The sequence below is a fragment of the Ooceraea biroi genome, chromosome 9 (genome assembly GCF_003672135.1).
Source record: "Ooceraea biroi isolate clonal line C1 chromosome 9, Obir_v5.4, whole genome shotgun sequence".
Lineage (NCBI taxonomy): Eukaryota > Metazoa > Arthropoda > Insecta > Hymenoptera > Formicidae > Ooceraea > Ooceraea biroi.
In genome coordinates this window covers 1,263,530-1,286,646 of record NC_039514.1, presented here as the reverse complement: position 1 = coordinate 1,286,646, position 23,117 = coordinate 1,263,530, and the positions used below count along the sequence as shown (strand labels likewise).

The 23,117-nt window shown below is 45.7% G+C and overlaps 1 protein-coding gene across 2 annotated transcripts in view; it reads right to left on the bottom strand.

Moving 5' to 3' along the window:
* Positions 1–90: 90 nt before the first annotated feature.
* LOC105276232 (integrin alpha-PS2) overlaps positions 91–23,117 on the bottom strand; it is a 51,955-nt gene continuing 28,928 nt past the window's right edge. Inside the window, exons 4-14 of one of the 2 annotated variants that reach the window (XM_011333698.3) lie at positions 18,866–19,031; positions 14,199–14,260; positions 7,731–7,779; positions 7,390–7,467; positions 6,095–6,270; positions 5,748–5,986; positions 5,231–5,542; positions 4,849–5,152; positions 3,865–4,764; positions 1,464–3,629; positions 91–1,334 (exon numbers count right to left, since the gene is read on the bottom strand). In XM_011333698.3, the coding sequence (XP_011332000.1) occupies positions 1,242–1,334; positions 1,464–3,629; positions 3,865–4,764; positions 4,849–5,152; positions 5,231–5,542; positions 5,748–5,986; positions 6,095–6,270; positions 7,390–7,467; positions 7,731–7,779; positions 14,199–14,260; positions 18,866–19,031 (4,545 nt within the window). In that variant the 3' untranslated portion in view covers positions 91–1,241. The remainder of the gene's footprint in view (positions 1,335–1,463; positions 3,630–3,864; positions 4,765–4,848; positions 5,153–5,230; positions 5,543–5,747; positions 5,987–6,094; positions 6,271–7,389; positions 7,468–7,730; positions 7,780–14,198; positions 14,261–18,865; positions 19,032–23,117) is intronic. The other variant, XM_011333699.3, reaches the window with a different exon arrangement.

The window sequence follows — 23,117 nt, the reverse complement described above, 5'->3', positions numbered from 1 at the left end:
ATCGTTTGTAAATACATTACTGTCGAGAAAGCAACTTGCAGTTTTATTAGAGGAGCGATTAGAGCAGTGTAACCGTAGAAACCATAGAATCATATTTAAGAGTTTATTATATATATCTTTTTTTAATATTATATCTTAACGCGGTATGTACAAGTCAGTTCTAGCTTCCTACTTATATCAAGAAGTTTTCTTCCTAATCAGATATTATTGCGTTAAATCACTCTGTATAGATAATTTTAGTAACGTAAATTAATAATTTACAGATTATACACACATTCATCTTGCGCGCGTGACAAGCCACGTTAGTGTTACGGCGCTCAAGCATACATTTTATGTATTTATTATCTATAACATGAAAATTTAATAAATAATCAAAAAATTCCGTACTTTCGGAACTATTTTTGAGAGAAGAGTAGGCCCCTCTCAGACTTAATTGTGTTGACACGACACTAATTAAACAAAAATATAAAGAACATCTAAATATCGCCCGAATAATTGAGACGATATTTTCACATATTTTTAACATTCAGAATACAATGCGATCATCGAATTTCGTGTGAAAGAGACCTTGGTCCTTGAGAGGAGCTCACCGGTGCTTTCGACAACTGACTAAGCTCCACTCAGAGTGTCACCGGCGAGATATGAGATCGCTTTGGAGATCGTGCCGATCGAAAACGCGGATAGAAAAATAATTAATTCTATTCTACCGTAAAAAGGCAGCCAAAGCGACGAGGCACGTGTCAAGGCGTTCTACCGCGAATAACGGTACAAAAGAATGACATATACATATAATTATATACACGAAGGTACGAGTCGAAGAATGCCGAGATTATCGTTCGTATCTGCCGACTATACGTGCGGCTTAAGTAAACTACAAACAATAAAAAGAAGAAGAACGTCTCCTGACTAGAAACTTGCGTGGTCGAGCTGCAGGAGCTGGAAGGAGTATTCAGTGGCAGTATACGAATGACGAAGGAGTCGTCATCCAAATCAATGTCACAGTGCACCTCAGCGGACGCTTGTCTTGGCCTGGACGCGGCGGGTTAAGGCACTGTTGAACGCTATTAAGTTATTCGGGAAGAATCGAGACCGCATCCGCGGGTTTCCACGCAGCGTGCATTCTCTCGATTATCCGAAGAGCAAGGCACTTTTCATGGCTCAATCGCACAGTCGAGGCTCTTAACTCGCTTGCGATTCCATTCGGAAGCTTCGACAAAATCAAGGCAAAGTAGAGCTCTCTCTCAATGATCCTCGCCTTGTTGGAAGTGGCCGTTTCTATTCAGCGGTTGCCTCTCTGGAGCGTCGGAAGGTCTGTTTCTCTTGAAGAAACCACACTGTACAAGGAATAGATAAAATTTAATAATTTTTTATTCCTAACACACACGCGCTTGATATTATACAATATATATATCAAAATTTGTATGAAACCTTACATAAAACGTTATTTTCATAAGAAGACTTACCTTATGAAGCAAGAAGATGAGCAGCAACAGGATTATTATACCCGCGCAAGCCGAGAGAACTACCACCCATACAGGGATGATGTCTGGAGCGGAGGGTGGTGCGCTGGGTTCGATGTTCGTGATAATTTCGTTGCTCCTAATAACTTGCTCGGCAGGTGTGCCGATGAACGGTTGCTTCGTGACGCGCGCCACTAGTTTCGTCGACACCTTCACTTTTTCCTTGAAGGCGACCTCCTTCAATGTCCTGGCGTTCACACGATACCTCGCTCCAATCCAGACCTCCTGGTCCTTTTTCAATGGACCCAGCACGCATCGCAACGTTAGGCATTTCGCGGCGTCGCAAGGTTCCTGTGGCACGGGATCCTGTGATATCGGATCGTTCTCGTAATAGTCGTCATTCGGGAATGAAGCTTCGTTTGCCAACAGTTCGTCATCCATTTCCACGTCTCGTCGATGCCTATGGTACCGCTCGAACTTCTTGAACTCTTCGACATCGACCATGTCGCTCTCGCGTCTGTATCTCGAATTCAGAAGATTGGGATCCGAATTGTCGGTGGAAAGCTCATCCTTAAATCGATCATAATCCCTTCCGTAAACTCTGCTGCTCGTTCTCTCCTCCGTTCGTTTCTCTTCGTGTACCCGCGTGTTATATCTGGTTTCGTAACTTCCATCTGAAGTTGTGCCGCCGCTGGATGATTCCTCGTGCCAGGATCGACCGTAAGTTCTCTGTCCTTGATTATCAGCGTTGCCTTCCTGATGGCTGTCGTGCGGACCACGCAGAGTATACGTTTTCTCCTCGGTGTACGAGAAAGAACCTTGAAGAGGGAATCTTCGGCCGTCTTTCAAGACGATGTAGGCTTTACTATCCGGAGTGATAAGCAGTTGGCCTTCTATCCTGAGGAATCGACTGTCGCGGCGTTCCGACGCGGATTCCGAGACGTAGCTCTGCTCACCGTAATGATCCTCAAGAGGAAACATGGAACCGTCTTGGAACTCTATGTATTCCTTCCTATCAGCAGATGTTCTGAATCTCGCTTTGAATTGCACATACTGTTGTCCCTGTCTATTGTACACCTGATAACTAGTTGCATCTTTCGACAACGAGCTGAAAACCCGTTCCAGTTCTTGCGTGGAACTGAGATTATGCAAGTGGAAACCGATGTCATGTCCACCGACCGTCTCCTCGCGATCACCAGTGATGTAGTCACTCTCCGTGGTCCCACGGTGATCATCCGTGGATAAACCGTAACGCCTCTCCTCCTCATAACGTCTTTGTTCTCTTTCTTCCTGCCAGCGTCGTTCCGCTTCCTCTCGTCGTCGTTGCTCCTCCTTTTGCCGTTCCTCTTCATATCTATGTCGTTCCTCTTCCTCTCGGTGCCGTTCCTCTTCCTGCCGACGTCGCTCTTCCTCCTCCCGATGACGTTGCAGAGCAAAGAGACGCTCCTGTTCCTCCCGTTCACGCTGCTGTTGCAGGCGCGTCTGTTGACGCGTCTCCTCCTGTAGCTTCCTCTGACGGCTCTCCTCTTCTTCACGCAGACGAATTTCCTCCTGTTGCTGCAGCAACTCTTGATATCGCCTCTCGCTCTCAGTCAGGACAGAATCAACTCTGCCCGAAGATGAACTCGTATGGCCACCTAGTACTTCGCTGCTCTCACCCCAATGACTCTCCATTCTACCGGAATGATTTACACGGGTGCCATAAGGCTCTTCGAGGTCGGGTAATCTCGAACCAAAAGATTCCTCCTCAGTCTTGCGGAATCCACCACCCAAAGTCGTGGAACCATAACCGCCGCCGGATTCCGCGTGGAAAACGACACCGCGATTATCAGACAAGTCGCCGGTACCAATCGAGCTCGTTCCGGAAGTATTGTGCGTATATGTCGTAGTGAGCACCTCAGGCTTCTCCCTCATCGGATTCAAATGGATTCTCCTGCTTTCGGTAACCTCGCTCGAAGAAGACGATGAAGAGGATGAGGAAGAATGTCGTGATTTTTGGATATTTGAGCTGTCACCACTGTTTATTTCGGTCTCTTCCCTCTGACTCGCTTTGTTACGGTCCACCTCGAAGCCTCTCTGAACGTTGATCGTTCTGCCTGATTGTGATTCATCCAATATCACGCCGGAATAATCGTGATAATTTAAGTGCACTTTTCTACGTTGATCCAACTGTAAATACATTATTAATTAATTATGCATATATAATTATATAAATATGTATTTTTTTAATTATAATAATTAAAAAAATGTCTACTATATTATATATTACAATTTATTCGATCAAATTAAGATACAAAATAAAAGTCTTAGCAATCAGAGTTCATCGAAAATAATATAATTTAATTCGTTACTTCTTACTAGGAAAAATTTATTTTTAAACATTTAAAATGCGCTTTATACATACCTTTAAGCTAAGATAATTTGCGTTTGCAGGTTCGCAAGCAATCGGTCCCAAAGTCTCCGGCTGTTCCAATAAATACAAAAGCTCCTTTTTGGATAACGTTTGCGCGGGCCATATGAGAAACGCCTCGGCCTCAATGATATCCGAAGGGCCTTGATTGCGGATGGTATAATTGTGCGTGACCGCTGGTCCGAATTCTAGCTCCGTCGTAACATTCGTGACGGTGTAATTGTCAGGATTGTAATAAAGATCCTTGGGTTTGCTCTCGCCATCGACACGCAGATCAGTCTCTATCCAAATCGGCAGAGACAAGTGCTGACTATTGTCGCGAGTGGTTGTGTAATCTTCGGGATTCGTAGTGTTGACGTGCATATCAAACTCATAGATGGGCTTCATCCCGTGGGACGTCACCGGCTGGAGTAACACCTTGAACTTCACCAACTTATATTGCGGCAACGGATTCCCGATATCACAGCGCAGAGTGTTGTTGTTTGACTGCTTAGGCGCGGAACAGTGAACCGGGATCTCCAGAGTCTCGATACGCTCAATCTTGATGTAATCGATGCCGGCTGGTAACTGCAAATTGTACGTGGCCTCGAATGCGTCCTCGCCCGCATTCTGGACCAATACCTCGAGTTCCAGCCTCTTGCCGGAGCCTAGCAGGTATTTGCCGACGTTAGACCTCACGTTAAGCTGCAGATCGGGTATGCAAATATTATCAGGACCACAATTCTTCCTGATGGAGAGAGTATCCTTCCTGGAAGTCGTCGCGCCGAGGACTGGCCTCAGTGGAATCCTGGGATCGCGACGACGACTGTCTGGAATCCGTTCCTCCTCTAGGCTCATACGCATCTCGGCATCTAATGACGTTAGCTTGTCGCGGATATTCGGAGTTACGTAGACCTTAAAAATGAAAATAACAGATATAATAGTTGCCTCAGAAAGAAAAAAATAGAAAGTATTAATTGAAATAAATTGAATATTTACTTGAACGGTGCGACAAAACTGCCGATCGCGGTCGACCGTGATCGTATGATTCATCGTGTTCCTGCCTTCCAACTCCAGGAAGAACAGTCTTGGATTCTTCGTCTTTTTTACATCAAGCACGTACTGTATATTAAAATTGTGTCTCATGAGGACACCCTCTCCCGTATACCTAAAGCAAGCCCTAAGCGGAAGACACGTGACTCTGGTATCGTCTGAAAGCGTGCAGTTTCTAGTATCCAAGGATATCAACTTGGACTCAGTGTCAAAAATTACGAAAGAGTCCATCTTGATAACTGGTCGTGACCTGCAAAAAGGCAAGAGTTTCTTCAGAATTTGTCCCGTAAAAGAAATTCTTCAAAATCAAAGGAAAATTGACAGAAACCTGAAGAACATTGCCGCTGCACTCTCGTACGCGCCGACCACCAGATCCGGATAAATGTTGCCGTCGAGGTCAAGGCCGCCGGCCACCGAAAATCCAAAGGTCTCTACCGGATTGTCCAGATCCTCCGCATGGATCACCTGGGAGTACTTCTCCAATACTCCAGTTCGCGAGCCGTGATAGATGTAGACGGCACCGCGGCCATTTGGACCAGCGTAGGGTGCGCCAACAACGAAGTCACCGTAACCGTCACGGTCGATGTCCCCCAGAGAGGCCAGCGACAAGCCGAATCGTCCGCGGTTACTTTCGCCGTCTCTGGATAACGATAAGCATTATCACTGCGGTTCAACGAACGCGCGCGATACAGGGCTCGTCTAACCCTTGGGGTCAGAGTCGTTAATGAACTTGGGAATAGTGGAAATAGCCTCGAGAGTGCATCCATTCTTGCGAGAACTTATAGCCCGTGCATTTATAGCGTTAAACGTAATCTTTACTCATTACAACTTGCTCCCCTTCATACCTGGTATCGAACTTGCGGTATTTCTCCGCGCCGTCGCCCTGATAGATAACGTAAATTCTTCCGGTCTCAATGTTCATTTCCGTGTTATCCGGGATCGTGTACATGGGTGCACCAACTATCAGGTCATCCAACCCATCTCCGTCTATATCGCTGGAAGTCACGGCGTAACCAAAGTATGCGCCCATCTGTTCGCCGGTGAGGTTTCGAGGATTCGTCATGTTCGACGTGAAAAGTATGACCTACGATCACATTTTCGCATCAGTTGCTCTATCTTTCTATCGTCACGCTTCTGTCGCAGTCGTCGTCGCATTGAATGCGTAGAATGTTTTCTGAACACACACACACACCTTGCCGAGAAGATCAGAACCGCGTGGAACGCCAACCGCCATACCACTATCGCCATTCCCGATGAAATCTCCAGTCGCGACAGAGTAGCCCATGTAACTATCGTCCTCTTTCGCGGGTCCCTCCTTGGTGAACATTATTCTCGACCGACCGTTCAAAGGCTGCGAGAACGCTTGTCCTATAAAACGATCCCGACAATGAAAGGATTAATAAGAGGAACCAGATGCGTTTTGATGAAAATGCAAATGTTTTCGTGACCGCGACGATAATCAAAGATTTTCGGAAGGCTTGCCAAGCCTTCGCTAGCAGTCAGAAAATAGTTCGCATAAATTGCTTCGGCAAATCTTGTGTGTCATGTTAAAGTACACTTAATAATCGTGTTGATTTCAGTTTCAAAACAATTTAACAGGTGACTGTCATTCAGAATAAATTATTCTGCACAATATACAGAAACAGATTTGCAAACTCAGGTATGTTTAATTGTGTTACACAAGATTTTGTAGAAACAACGAAATAATAAGCTTTTCTATTATTAATCTGCATTGATTCTCGCTATTAATGTTAAGCGATCGTCACTATATAGCAACGTTGGCGCAAACTCTTCAGCTGATTAAAATTATTATATAGCTTTCTAGTTGGGTCCGTATTACCACACGACTCTTGCTGCATCTGTAGCTTGCTGAAGCTGTAAGAAGCGGCCCGCACCTGTTAGGAATCGTCACCCACCACTTATCTGGCAGTAATTAAAACAGAAATCATCGCGTTAATCGTCGCGATTACGACTGAATCTTGTTCGTCAGGAAAAACAGTCATCGAAAGCACAGAAACAATTTTACGATTTGTTTAATTTCTACTGTACTATGTCGTAAATACACATAATGGATCATCCTGATCATACGCAACAGGACGATCAAAATCTGTTTAACACATTTTCAGGTTTCATTGGTGGTTACTCAACAGTTTCATGATTAATAATAAGCATCGTGTGTTAAGCATGATGACAAACGATTAGAGTTACTGCCAAGCAAGTGAAAAGGGTGGAATCCTGTGTTACTTGGTCAACCTGCCTCCGAGAGGACGCTTTCCTGTGATTAACGCGAAGTATTATCGTCGGCTTTCACTTCAACTTTCGCACTCTCGGAAAGAGCCGACAAGCGACACATTGTTAATTTGGCACGGAAGAAATCGTCAATACAAGAGAATGGTAGCTTATTAGAAATGGGGGCTAGGGGGCGAGAAAGTAAGAGTGGTCGGTATTTTAATTACGGGCGAGGGGGCCTGCAAATGTACGCGATACCTGATGTTTCGGCTTCGGTGACGAACATCGTCGCCACGAACTTCAACTTCATGGCAGTGGCGATCGAGTATATCTGACCTGCAATTTTTTAAAGGAAATTCCGCTCTGAATTATTAGTAAGACGTACGTGTCGCACGCACTAATCGCTATAAAATCAACATCCGTTCCTCCGCTCGTTCAGTCGCGCCACGCCGTGGATTAGATAATTTTGATTGAAAAAAAGAAAAATAATAAACAATATGTCACAATATATGCATTTATGTATTATAAAATATTTTTGGCTCGCATCCGTCCTAAGATATACAGACGTTACAAGGCAGAAGTTTGATAAATGATCTTACCTTGCCAGTACCAGCTGCCAGGTGCTCCGATGAAGAGCCTCTCGCCACTCTGAAATAGACAAAATATAATATAAAGCAATCATAGAGTTTTATTTTCTCTCATAACAATTCGTGAAGAAGATTTCGCATTTTGTTCCCTCTTTACAATCATCATTTGCAAGATCGAATCCCAATTTATCTTTCACAACATTCTACTCGCGCTTGATTGTTTCTGCATTATTCTGCAGATGAAATATTCGCGAAACGAAAGAAGCGATGAATGATCGCGTACGATCTTTGGTGCCTTGGGCGCGCAACCAGGAAACGGACGCACCCACGAAAGTCTAATTTTTCTCTTTTTCATTTATAAGATAATACGCGGCGAGATAGGGGAAGGCTCGTGCGCGAGCTCGAGTTGCGATAAATCAACCGCTCGTATATATGCAAGCCGCACATTTGCTGTGCACGCGTTTGCACACAGCCGCGTCACGCATGCTAAACGTACGAGAACCACGGTGGCCTTCGCGATAAAAGCTTCTCTCAGTAGGAGAACAACGAAAAGCAGCGATTTCTTGATATATAACACAAAAAATCGATCGACAATCGATCGACAATCGATCGATGCAACAATCGATTTTTCCAATGATCGAACGATCAAAATATCTGAAGGTAAACAGTTCAAGTAAAAACAGTTTTATGTCACGACAAGGTAAAATGGTTTACCTGTCTTTTTAATAATTAACAATCATGGCATTGAGATAATATAAAATTATGAAAATAAAGTCGCACAACAAATGCAGAGAACGAGAAGCATTTGCGTGATCTCTCTTTGCGCGGTATATAATATTATTATACCCGTTTTAAATATCCCTTTTTTTCTATTAGCAATAGACGACACAAAATGATAGCATGCGCATCTTTTCACATCTGTATGCTATTAGAAGTCTCTATATATAACATTTTGCAAACAAAAGGCAAGTCATTAATAAAATTAAATACGAAATAGTCTTGCCGTGGTGGAGAAAGTATTCTTTATAAATCTATTTCTAATAATTTTTTAACCCAACAGCCGATTTCCTGTTTGTCCATCAAGATCATGCTGTACTGCTGCAATGAATCCGCGAAAGGCAGAACGCATGGAATGAGGCATTCTGGAGAACGGAAACCGTTGGCACCGCTCGTGTACGACAAGAATTTCATTTGCGTTTGCCACTCCGATGATTTGTGAGACATGATGTTTGTTTTTCGAAACGGGACATTTCTCTCTCACGCGGGGGTAGGAATGATTAAAGTAACACTTTAATACTTTACCGCGGAAAGAGAGAGAGAGAAAGAGAAAGAATCCATCTCGAGAGGCTCATACAACGCCTGCCGATGTAAGACCTCGTTGAATCGGTACGTGAGAACTCGAGTGGCTCTCGAAATTGTCGACATACTCGACTCGCTGTTGACCCTTTGCGCCCGTCATTCCCATGCAATGTATATCGAAAGTGCTTCCACCGTTGGCACTTGTGAAACGAATACCGTCCAATGAATCAAAGTGAAATCGTGGAAGTTCGCCCACTCAGCAACAGTTTCTCGCTGCCTGCGGTGTTAATTATTCAGAATGACCAGATTTCAGATGAATTCTGCGAGGTGAGTAAAGTATATACTTTGAAGAGACATATAGCCAATTAATTCACGGACAATATTTCTTGCCGACAGGTTTGCGGTTGTCACAATATCATCGCAATCTCCGCGCTTGGACTCGTGCAGTAAAAAGACAGTTCGGAGTCATAGTCGAGGTCGCGACCCTGAAAAACACCGTGATCACTCGTGAACACTTATGTTTTACGCATCGTAACGGTCCACTCCCACGCATCCACCTAACGGCGGTGCCGAAGTAATAAAGATTACGGCTCGCATACATATTAATCGGCAGTCTACATGAATGATCGCGGAATAGTTTGAATGTGCGAGTACATTCCGCGATAAGGATCATGCAATATGGATGGCAACAGACAGACAGAGAACGGAACGGGAAACGCTCGCTGGTTTTGCGCGATTATACTTTCAGATCGAATCACATTGCTCGCGTTGTCAAAACGGATGCTATTGTTCGTTGAACGTTATAACGATATTAAAGTTACGATCAGGTGAGTCAACAACTTTCGACGCCGTTAATGTAGAGATCCGTGGAGCATTTTGTAAATAAAGTTTTGTAAAACCCAAATTTTACAACTGCCGAGTAAAGGTCGAGTGACACGGCCGGTTTGGAAATTCCATTTGACATTTGCCAAAGTCTCATGCGAGGTATCGCTGGGATCAAAGTGTTAACCGCGTGACAATGTCGTTACACTCTCACGGGATAGCACCCACGCGCGGATGCGCTCGCCCACGCGACGGTTCCGCCGCTCCAAAGGGAAGTAAGATGCAATTTCTACGGAATTAAGTGGAAAACGAGAGACTCGCATTAGCGCGAGTGCATCGAGAAAGAAAGAGATAAAGAAGAAAAGAGAAAGAGAGAGAGAAAGAAGGGGGATTCGCAACGCGGATGGAAGCGTGTAATATGAGATTCCACTTTTACGCAGCGATGCACTCGTAAGCGACTCTCCTCCTGCGACACGCGATATCCCGCGTGAAAAATTACGGCGAGTAATGTTACCGCGAATTATTGGATTATGGTCGAAGAAAGAGGACACCACGTGGAAGCGGAAAACCGAATGACGTCGCCCGGAATGGCAAAGACGCGCGCTTCACGGCGAAAAAGAGCGTGTCTGTCTAGTTTCGTTTTACTCTGCATATCATGAGAAACGGCGGCCGTTTATGAAACAATGCAGCCGCGACCAAGAGGGTGGAGAAGAGAGAATCCTACCGGCTCGTAGGTGGCCTCCTTGCGGCCTCGTCGCACGACGCTGAACACGGAACACGGTGACAGAACGAAATGTCCGAGCCTTAAATGGCCACCTGAAACTCTCCTGCCGTTTGCTTCTCGCAGCCGCACGTTCTTTCCCTCCGATTTTCTCCTCCGCAACAACGGCGGCGAGACATCGCGCGTATACTTGCATGCGAGCTTGAGACTTGCGCGGACAACGTCCGTCGTGAACGACAACGATGACGGGTCTCTCCCTTTGGTGGCGCAAATTTTTCGCCTCGTTAGGATGTCCTCGAGTGACGCGATAACGAACGGTTGTCCGTCTTCGAGTACGCTCGTCGGAGACACCGGTGGAAACAGATATCCACGGGGAGATGATTAACACGTTGACGGATATCTTTGTCGCGGTGGAAAGTTCATTTTGCAACATGACAGCGTTCTTAAATCATGCCGGCTGCAACGAGATACGCGTATCGAATTGGTGTCCACAAAGAACTCGCGTCCCCCAGCTTCTCTCAAGCTTGGTACAATCATCGGTTTATAACAATTTAATCACGTGTGTAGCTTAAGAACAAATTGTACTTTTTAACAAATAAAAAATAAAATTTTCTTTTTTGTATAAGAAAAAGAAATGAGAAAGAGTCTTAAACTGAAGGAGTCCTTTCTCGTAGGTAGGCACGTATGACGATTTAGGGTGGCGCCAGACCATCCCTTTGTGTCCCCTTTTTCGTTTACCGTCTCGCGGATTATTATTTGCGAGTCGCGATACCCGGGCCAAGCGAAGCGGATTCGCACGGTCCGCAGAGAGACAATGGACCCTCCTCGTCGGCTCAACAATGTCAAACGTGCGACCGAGTCACGTGCACACCCAGCGTTCCTCGGCGCGGATGCAGCCGGGTGCAACAGCCGTAACTTTTGTGTTCCGGCGCCATCCGTCTCTAACCCCCTCTCGCCGGACCGGGCCGAGGTGCTGCCGTTCTGCTGGTCGAACCCGAAGAATGCGTTTTTTGACGTGCCGTGAGGTGAATCACAGGGGTCGACCCTCTCCGCCATCTCTTTCGACCCGCAACTCACGCAAGTGGGAAGACAATGATCGATGCGCTCCTCATGTGGAAAGATTAGGATAGATGATTCAATGAATGTTGAAAGAGAAAAAATAGAAAATGGTCCCGCTTTTAAGTGTCTGAAATCCAGTACGCGTACAATGTCATGCACATTTTTCATGACAATTTTATTGCAAGCTTGAATCAAAGTCCATAGCTCGATCAATATTGCTCCAACATTCTCTCTCGTCTCGTTTCAGACGGTTTTCACCGTACGCTAAACAGATTAGCCGAATGGTAGTAAGCAAATACGTGCATTTGTCGTCGAGGGTCGCGGTCGACACGCGGCCGAAGATGGGGACGAGTGGGTCCTACACGATGTACCCCCCATGGAGCGGTGCTCGGGCTGGATGCTTATACACGCGAAAAATTTGCAACCGAGACAATAGCGGTCGGACTGCGCCCCGCGTCTACACGAGACACGACCGGCACGAGTTGTGTTCTGGCGCCGATCGAAAGGGGTTGGGAGGTCCGCAAAAGACGAGGAAGACACACAGGGGAGGGACACGGGGGCCCCGTCCGAGATTGAAATATAACTCCTTTCCCCGCCGGCGCGGCCAAATACGTATGGGGGCCATGGTGAAATTTATGCTAGCGGGTACGCGTGCACACACGGCGTCTATAAGCGTGCTGCGGTTAAATGCATGCCGAATGCAGCCAGGGAGATTGTACTGGCGGCGTTGGGCAAGAAACGGGGAGCCCGGACTCCGAGGGAGTAAGAAACTGTTACGAGTGGATCTACGACACAGACGCGGGCACAGACGAACGGCTAATGCGTGGTAATGGGAGGCACAAATGGTGGTTGGATCGGAAAAATCACGTTTTTCAAAGGCGAGGGCAAGCGCAACCGGTGTCTCAATTTACGAGCACGGTAATTCAACGTTGCGATAAAGCCGCGACAATCGCAGTCACTCTACGTCCTTTCTCTCGCGTTACTTCTAAACGTGCCTCTAAAAGACGACGACAATTTTATGCGTTTTGTTTATGATCTCGCCGATCGGTCCGCATCGAGCCCAATACGGAATGAATTTCTCTTCCTGGGACTCGACTGGAAGAATAAGCTCGTACGAAAGGAACTGGGCGGCTTATATTTCAATCGTCGAATCAAGGACCGTGCACGAGAGGGACCGGACAGAAAGCCGAGTTGTATAGATTGATACCGATCGGCTATCGATCGATCTCGTCTAGATCGCTGGGCGGATAAGCCGTGGTACCAGGCACGACAAAGGTTGGTACCAGCAGCGGCGGTTCAACGCGAAGATCGACGGTCCATTGCGTTCTCGATGGCGTCGAGAGGGCCTCTAAATCACGTTCCCGCGATTTAGCGAGGAGCACGCGAGAAGTCCCCGGTGGAGTCCCGAGTCGCCGTACAATGGCGTTTGTTTTCCGAAAGCGGCCGGATGCACAGGGGTACAGAAATTACGGGGGATAGAGGAGGATGTCGGCCCGGAGCGGCTATCACGTATACCTGAAATTATCACATCTGCAGTATGCACCGTAAGCAAGAGGCGTACGTGATTGGGATTGAGCGCGGGCGGGGTATTAACATTGAATGCTGAAGCGGAGCTAGAAGCCGGGTCGCGGCATGCATTAAACATCCGCGATATGGTCGCGCAATTCTGAATTATACATCCGCGGCAAGATAGTCGGCTGAGTAGCCGCGGAATTGTCTCACTATTTCTCCGCCGGCGATCGCAGCCGTCCCGCTGCGCGATAAAGCTACTCGTCGCGCGAGTACTCCAAGCGCGAGCTTGAGCACCGTTCCTGATTCCGAACGACTTGATGCTCACGATAAGGGGAATGAGTTTGAATGAGCATTGGCGCGATCTTTCGCGCGAGATAGATCTCTGCATGGAGAATTTTAGACGAAACCGTTAAGTTTGGATTTTGTTGCGTCAATGGGTAAAAGGTTGCGGCGGCCACCGATTTGTCAATGACTGCAGCCGATATTTATTATTAGCGATTGCAAGAGTATGGGAGTGTATCGACTCGTGCGTGGATTGTACAGGTGCAACAATTATCCTACGTACGGAGATGCTTCTTGGATGAAAAGACCGCGCGGAGACGCCTACGGTCCTGGCCCATCGGGCCCTGGGATCTGCCGGTCGGTGTAGAGAGCTTTGGACAAGACAATCGTACACGAGAAAAAAAGAAAAAGAGAGAGAGAGAGAAAGTCCCGATGATTGGCTTCGCTGCAACGTGCGCGGATGCGCCATGGCACGAATACGAATGCCCGGAATGATGGTGAAGGTGCGTAAGGTAGGAATTCGCATTCCTGGCCATATTCGGCCCTCGCCGATCCTCCCCCTCGTGCCATCTTCTAAGTCTTTCGGAACGTTACAACCACCGAGAAACAGAGAAAGAGGGATACCATGGGGTTACCATATTTACATCCGCGCGATGCGCTTTTGGTTATCGCTTGAAACTTGGAGAACATCTTAAAGAAACACGACAAATATTCAAGTACAGTTTTTAATGGATCTTTCCTGCAAATACTACTTGTAAATGAAGTATGTATATTGTCTGACTTACCTTGGATACCGCGGCGCCTAAACCAGCCTGACAAGAACCCTGCCTGTGGTAGCCCCAGTACCCTAAAACAGGAAGCAGACAATTATATCGTATCGCTCATGCTTCTTCCGACGCGGGACGGCACAGCTAGAACGAATACTTTTTATCACGACTATTGTCTGCCAAGAAAAATTCAGGTAGTAACAACGAACATTTTCTCTGTTAAATTATTTCAGAAAATTGCCTCAAAGTTGTTGCGTATGTACGTATTCCTGACGGTTCACGCGTTATCGACTAGGAAGCGGAGTGGCGTCGCTTTAAAGAGCGGCTGCACGCACGAGCAAAAGTAGCGCGCGTATACACGCGTCATTAATCCCAGATCGATCTTCCGCCGTGACGCCTCCGCGTTTCGCTCTCCTCATCCGTGAATGCAAGTTACACGTTCCACGATGAACCCTGGTCCGAAAAATAGCCACCGAGTATCTGCGCTCGTTAACTAGATAACGCGACCGCACTTGAAAGTATTTGAAGATATGGAGTGCAACGGAACCACTCTCTCTGGGACTCTCATAAAATTGACGACAATTTCCAAAGTTTCCTTTCTCGTATCCAAAACTGTACGTATCCTAAAAACTTCTAAATTTACAGCCTTCAATAAAAATAAACTTTTTCAATTCTCACAGTCATTCTTATCGATCGCTCAAATCGACGCTGCGTCGGCAGTGCCCATAAAAAATTACGAGTGCCATTAACGCCGTCGACCCCGTAATTAGTCGCCGATGCTAACCGCAAGTAGCAAATTGTCGGGCCACGACTGATGGAAGACGGCTGACAGGGTCACTGCCATTCCGACGCGGCCGCTGCAAAACGGACTGTAATGCCCTCGCAAGAAAACGCGCGCGGGTACGGGCGTGTGTGCGTGTGTGAGAATATCCGGTGGCTCGCCCGACGTCCCTTAGGATCTGGCCTTCTTCTACATACGTGCACGTACGTACGTTATGAACGCGACCAGCACCCAGCCCCTTGACAGTCGATCGGTCACTTTAGACGAGCTGTCAGTCACGCAATTACATCAATCCGGTCGTCGTCGTTGTCGTCGTCGTCGTTGGCGATCACGACGGCGATCCACCACGAAAAAGCAGATATAAAGCCAGCGATCGGCGCCATCGATTGAACACCAACGTGCTGTCTCCTCTCCCGAAACGGCATGGATATCGCAAACTAGGCCTCAAGTGCTCAGCGAGCTCTCATGAGATGAGTTTGTTCAGAAATGTCAATCTATTTATTTGACTCTTGATTCCTGTATTTCCTCGTTAAATGTGAGTCCAGTGAACTAATTGTTCACTGGTAGCGTCAGCAGTAATCGATGACGCGTATTACCAGGGAATCGTGATAGTGCTATCACCCGTGGAGCAACAACGGATGCACTCGGTCGTCGGTGGTCGACCTATTTATAATCTGCCTTCTCTTCGCGCTTTGCAAGGGTGTTATTCTCGTCGGTAAGATACTATTCCGATCTTGGACTCGCGTCGGCATCGACGACAAGTGAATAAGAGGAAGCTTTCTCCGTTCAAAGAGAAAATATTTCATCCTTTCCGGTTTCGAGAAGTTTTAGATGAATCAAGGAATGTATCGAGATAAGGGACAGCAGCTTGGAATTCACTCGATGCACTTGACCTGGCAGGACATGAATGAAACGAAACAAAAAAATATTAAATCGAAAATGATTTCGGTGATGAAACGCTTGATAAAGAAATCCGAGCGTTACAGGAGACGAGCTCGAGTTGTATGACCGACCCTTAATCGAGTTACGAGGAATGAATGGAGCTACTGTAATTCGTAGTCCACGCGCGTGTGTGCGTGCGTCGGTGCACGATTACGTATCCTCAATGTGCATTATCGGGTCATTTCTTTTATTTAGAAGTAGAACAACCATGATCGGAGTTTCTCAATTAAATATGGTTCTTTGCACTTCTCGATGTGCATCAGCAGACCTAACATCAAGCGCTGCCGCGCGACGCTAAAGATTTACATGAATCCAAGCGGAAAACCTTTTCTCGAAAAAGCCATGGGTTCACACGTGTGAAAAAGGAATTGATTTAATGAAACGGCGACAAAGAAGGAAAAGGAACACGACGCCTGCTGGAGATTGGTAGCTCGATCATAATTCAAGCAGGATCAAGTGTTAATTGGCCTCGTTAGAACGGTGCAGAGTTGGTGCCTTAGTCCAAGGCGCCTTCTAATTATTACTTTTTTTTTCGATGCCTCCCAGCCGCTCTCGAGCGAGTGGGCGCCTTTCATCGAGGAATGCGCCTACTACAATTCTTCCGTGCTTTCTTCTCCATGTCGGCGCGACTCGAGAACATTTTCTTCATACTTATTTCTGCCCGTCATGAGAGAGGCGCAACATATCATCGCATAATGAGAGATAAGATCTGGCTGAATAGTATCCGTCAGCGACGTGTGAATATAGCATCTGTCAGACTCATGACGCACCTCGCACTTAGTCACGAGCCGTTTCATGAGCTCCAAAACTGGATCGCATCGTCGTTTTATCCTCATAAGGTGTCCGGCAGTCCGAGCTGACTAACGGAGAGACGATGGACGTTTAATTCCGGAAAAGGCGACGATGATTGCAATTTGATTTCGCTGACTCGCGACAAAAAGCAACGCCGTAACGTCAACACGACGTTATAAACTCTGGGCGGGATCTAATGCCTCACTAAAAAGGCTCTACGATTCCCGAGAAAAGCGGCACCAACAAACCAACCAACCCGTTCGTTCGCTTCACTCGGCTCCTGCAAATTGTTTAATTGCGCGGTCGTTGCGGAATTTCTGGACGATGAGCTCACGTCGTCGTCGAGGCTGCGAGTTCGCTTCCGCACTTCGCGTTCCGTGAAGATTTCGCGCCCGACCGCTTCGGTGAATTCTGATAATATTTATTTGGAAAGCAGCCAGAATACGCGACACGCTGACGTCATTTAGGTGCAAGCGGATTTTTCCGTTCCCTGCACAATATTGTGCTTTTCTGTAAAAGTTTATCTTATAAATTGGAAATTACATGCGATCGATAACAAAAGGTATAAAATATTTTTTTACGAATATTTCAGTTATCTTATCTAATTCATTTATGTCGTTTAATTTTCAACTGTTTATTTTGCAAGAGCAACGGATATGCGAGCTCTCCGCCAAACGACCGGAAATGCAGTTCACAAGCCATAAACCACGCGCACGTAACGGCGATGGAGTCGCCGAAACACTTGCTGGTGTGCGAGAAAACGCGCGACTTTAATTGCAGGGAAGTGTGATTCTAAAAACAAGCACTACTTTATTTGCGTTTTCGCGAAGGAGGCTTTGGAGCTACACATATTGCATCCAGAAATTCTTCAGGATTAGTCAATTGGACTAGGGTCGACTGGAAAACCATTTCCGAGGCGATGTAGGAGGTCCATAGGGCGCCTAACAATCTGACAAAATATCTGTAATGCTTTATGCAGACATACATTCTCGTGCGTCGATAACCAGGAGATAAAAATAGAATACAGCACTTTTCAAAAGATGCTAGAGTACCCTTATCGCGCAGGGTAAGGGATTATCGTGGAGACTGATTATAAAAGAAGTAAAAAATTCTTGTGAAATGTTTGAAAAAAGCAAGATTACTTCTCAGTTCGGATCGTACCGTTCTAAACCTCTGTGGCAGATTCCACATAAATATTACATCTCGAAATCAAATAATATAATAAAATTACAATAAAATTCTTAATTTTTATTTAGAAAAAATATCAGCAAGAAATTAGCATTAGCTGTTAAGAAATTCTGTTAGCAAAAACAAACTCACGTTTGCTAATGCGAACACTGAGATCATCACTAATTAGGCTCGATATCTCGATAAATCACCGCGGGACGGACAGGGCGGTGCCGAAAGTCGATATGTCCTTTGTCGTTTAAAACACGAGGCAGACCTACATGGTCGGCAGGAAGTATCCTGTTACGCGATGTATTTATGGTCGCTTACTCTATGGACACGACCGTGTGTCGGCCAAGATCCTTGCTCCTTGTCGGGGAGGAAATTCGTCCTGAGATCTCGAGGAGGATTTACCTCCGGCAAGAAAGCTACCCTCTTGGAGAATGCGCCTGCCTTCGTGAGCGCCTGTTTACAACTGTTTATAGCACTCGGCGAGCGTGTGCGTGGTCGGAGCGCACAAAAATCTCACGAAGGTATCTTTTTCGCTTTTTTCCTCTGTAAACCGAGCTATATCCGGACGGCGACGCGACGTGCGTACTATAAATCGTGTCGCTCTCTCGAGTGCTCGATACCGGCGACGGAGACGACAGTGAAGAGTGGAAATTAAACATTCGCTTGAGCATTGCGCCGCTCCGTTTACTCTACCGCGAAGTGCCTTTCATCAGGAACGGAAGTCCGAATGGAAAACGATCGTTTTGTTAACAATCGAAGTGGACACGCGAGCGATGAAGGAGTAGCATGCTTTCCTCAGACTACGGATGCTAAAATAACACGTGCGATGTTTTCATTGAGATGCAGGAGCTTCTTAGCTTCACCTGTTATTTAATAAACTTGCTTCTTGTTTAATGAACCCTCAAAAATTAAATACATCCAGAAAAGTCTGAGGAGAAGCAGGTGCGACTTCCGTAATGTTTTCGCGAGAGGTTTGTCGATGAAAACTCACTCGTGCGACACGGGGAGTATTCCTGGGACTCGTTGAAGTTGTTGGTGACGACCCAGCAGGTGCCCACCGGCTCTCGTCGATTGCCCACCGTGGATTCCTTGTTCCATCTATTGTCATCGTACTTCTGCTGCGATACGGAGAACCAGATGTACCTGGGCGCACATGCCTGCAAACATAAAGCAAGATTGCACCGCTGTTAACGACTGTCGTGATCGAACAACCGTTCTTGCTGCGCTCGAACACGATTTCTAACGTTTCGATCGCAATTAAAACGCCGACCGATTGCCGGTTCGTTAGTGTTCACGCATCAGAAAAAAAAGATGGTATGTGTGAATGCGACGAACTTGAAACCGCGTGCGGCGCGTTTACGATCGCGTCTGTACGTAACGACATCGCCAGGCTGACAAGTTGCACATCAAGGCCTAATTTTTATCTCTCGTTTAATGCCAAGCTGTCAACGAACGATTTTTTATGTATTTTCGTTACGATATACCTATAAATACCTTTATGCGTAAAATTTAAGAATACATTCTCCACGGAACCATAAAAAGATTTCGTTGAGTTGCGTTGCATTGAGGCTCTTACGTCAATTAATTTCGCAGACTTTTTTCATTTCTTGATAAGGAAATTGCAATACTATTCCGCCTAGTGACTTGGTTGGCGATAAACTTGTGGCGAAAATACAGACCTCAGACATGTTTAGCAACCCCGGGAAACGCATTACGCAATCCGCACATTGCGAATCACTGCCGCATTTAGAAGTATACGTGCCTCCCGCGAAATGTATACTCGTGCACGCGCAACTTGCGTGCTTTGATGACTCCTCAACGTTTAAAAATTCCATCCTGTGGCAAGATTTTTCTTGCCGTGAAACGTTAAGCATTACCAAGCGCATTCGATTATTGCGAGTACCATTAATATTAAATTCATGTGCCTTAAGTATTCATTCTCGTGAATGCACGTTACGCGGACAAGTCGTAATTTCATTTCATTCCGGTAATGCACGAATGCTCTCACGAACATTCATGATTTCTAGGCTCCCTTATAGACCGGATGTCCTTTCAGTAAGTACCACGTCGAATGTAACGCCACGTTTAGCAGAAAATTAATGGGAGCACCTACGAGTTCTCGATCGTTTAAACTTTATTTTTCAGCGCGAATTATCTTTGCGAAATCAAGCTTGACATGAAATTTACATATTTTACATAATTTTTCACAATTTTATCGTGATCCTGCAATTTTCGACTGATCACACAGTGTTCAAATAACTGTCTTACTTTCACTATCTTGCTCTATCGCAGAAAGTAAGTTATTACTTGAAACATCACTTTGTAATTTCGAACGAAATCTTATCGTTTGCAACGTGTCTTTTTGATGACGGACTAGCGCGATGAAGCACGCTCTGCAGAAACGTATCTTTAGAGACTGCCGAATCCGACCACGAGTTCTCTTTCTCCGTCATGCGTACGATAATCGTCGCATTACGTCAATCAACTGTACTTGACCAAGCAGTAAGCAGCTGATGGTCTTAATAATACGAGGTAATGTATGTGCGAGTCTGTAACGGCGTTATTTGTGCCCGGTGCCTCCACGTCATATAAATCTCTCGAAATACGCGTGGTTATAAGTGAAATAAGTGCCACTCCGCCACGTTTTCGCGGAATGCATTGCGCCACTGTTAATGTGTTAAAATCACAACACATACTCGCTTTTCTTCTTCCAGGCTGATGTGCAATGAATTTATGCAACGTTTGTTACGTAATGTTTCGACGTTTTGGCGATTGCGCGAGAATGACAAGAATCAGATATCGTTCGATATCAGATATCGCTCGGAGATCGATGGCTCATTTCAGGATGCGATGGCTTTCGAGACGGCGTCGTCGCGTAATTTATCGGCCGCTAACATTTTAATCGTTTGTCAAGGTCGGTCGGCTTGTGCAACTGAGCGGGTTATTAACAAGCATGCTGATTCCGTATGCATGATGATTGCGCGAGTGATGCCGAGCTCCTTAGGAAACGAAATTATACGGCGGAGCGAGCGCAATGCACACACGCGACCATGCATTATTAATTGTGAGCCAATTAAGGCACGTTATAACGGCCCATCGTTATATGGTATTCCCGCAGGGAACATTTTGTTCTGACGTTAATCAAACATTACAGGTGGACTTTGTCTCAGTCAAAGTTGTCCCTCGGCGAAAGAGTAATCGCACCGATGATCGAAATGATTCAAACGAATCCGCTCTTAGACAAATCATTTTCTGTAATATAATAAATACTACAATACAGTGAAGACAATTTAAAAACTATATAATAAACGCTATAAAATTCTATCGATATTCTATAAATTTGTATCGATTGGTTTGAGAGTCATTTCTAGTATTCAGTAAGGTATCAAATTAAAAGAATTTTATAACGTTTATTAGTTTTTAAATTGTCTTCGTATTCACTGCATTGTAGTATTTATTAAATTACAGGAAATGACTTGTTAAGTTCCTTGTACACTTAAGAAGGACCAGAAACTTGGTCGAAACGTCGTGTAATATATATTAATCCACTCTTTAAAAAGCCGTGTTAAATCAAATCGAAATCATTGTTGCCTCTTTTCCGCGACGCTGATTGGTTATCTCGATTCGCGTTGTGCGTTATGTTCAGTTTAGCTTACTATCGCACGGCTGTCTTCGCGTGGAGGTTAACAATTTGGTAGAGTGTGATAATTGAGCATATAATAAATAATAGATGAATATTATTAGTCGAAAACATTAATATTGAAAAATAAAATAGCGTGCGCCTGTGTTGTACTAGTATTAATAAATTTGCCAGTTCGGTCGAAAAAGAAAGGAATATTTTGATTTCTTTTATTAAAACCATCACTCATATACGGGTGATTGTTGATGATGGGGCAACCTAAGTGGTACTGATGATCCATCTTGTTCTGGGCAAACTAATTATAATAAGTGGAATGTAACTGTACTTAAACGACATTTAACTGTCATTACGCTGCTCAGTACCTGAATTTCACGGATGGACCCTCGCGAAAAGATACTCGAGCTGATTGTTCCGCGAAGGTTTCTGTTTGCGCGGCTTTCGGAGCGGCTTTGCTGACGAACCGCGAGCAGATTGGACGTAATGATCGTTACGATGTCGGTGACGCCGACGATGACGATCGACCATCGACATGGAGGAGCAAGGACATGAAAAAAGGAAGACGATGCGCCGAAGTGCTGTAATTTATCCATTGCGCCAGTTTAGCTCAATCGTTCTCGGGTTCGCTTTAGTACGCGCGATCTACCCGTTTGTAGACGCCGAAACCATTTATGGCGGTTCGTCGATACGGGTCCTTTGATAGGCCCGACCTTCCGATTCAACGAATGATTTCGCACATGACACATTTTGTAGTCCCTCTTTCACCAATAAAATGGACTTTTTTCTAGCAGCCTTCTTATCGCTCAATCCCAGACATCGCTCTTCAATTTTTTTAAATTTTTTCGAAACAAATTGCGGTAATTAACATTAATTAAACAAATTGCGATAACGTACTCCAACTTTTAATTTCTTTTTTTATATCTTACGCGCGCGTTTGTTACATAACCGGGATTCTCTATGTGTCGGAACGTGTCTCGGTGTTGCATGCTACGAAAGTGAAAATTATTCTCTGGCCGTGAGAGAAACACCGGATATCCCGCCCTCGGCATTCAATCGATCCGTCGGTATGCCGAGGAGAATGCAGGCCGTTAGCAATCTTGAAAAGTCTTCCTTCACGTAACTGCGAATAAAGACACAATAGTGTCTGGCAATAACCGTCGACTGGAAAGCGCCGGGACGGATTATCATTCGCGGAGATCGCGCGAGACGGAATAGAATGCGGCGGAATGCATCTGCAGCTTCGATCTCGCAATTGCGAGTTTCGTCGATGCGGAAGCAACGCGATTCGCAATAAGCGCGAGCAATTCGCGCGGTTCATTAGACAGGACAGAGAGTTCTAAATGCCGCTGATGATTCCGCCACGAAAGACGCGCCTTCGATTAGCAGCGAGACTCCACCTCCTAATGTTTGCGCGACCAAATCACCGTGAACAAACGCCACTAACAGCCGGAAATTAGTTCCGTGAAACCCGACCGTATATTTGGGGTAGCAATCAGAAATAAAACCACGAGGCACCGTGAGGAGCCGCCTTTATTACCACACCACACCATAGAACGGTTCCATTATGATTTTATCTGTTTCTCCCTCTATTCTGCATTCTTTTTGC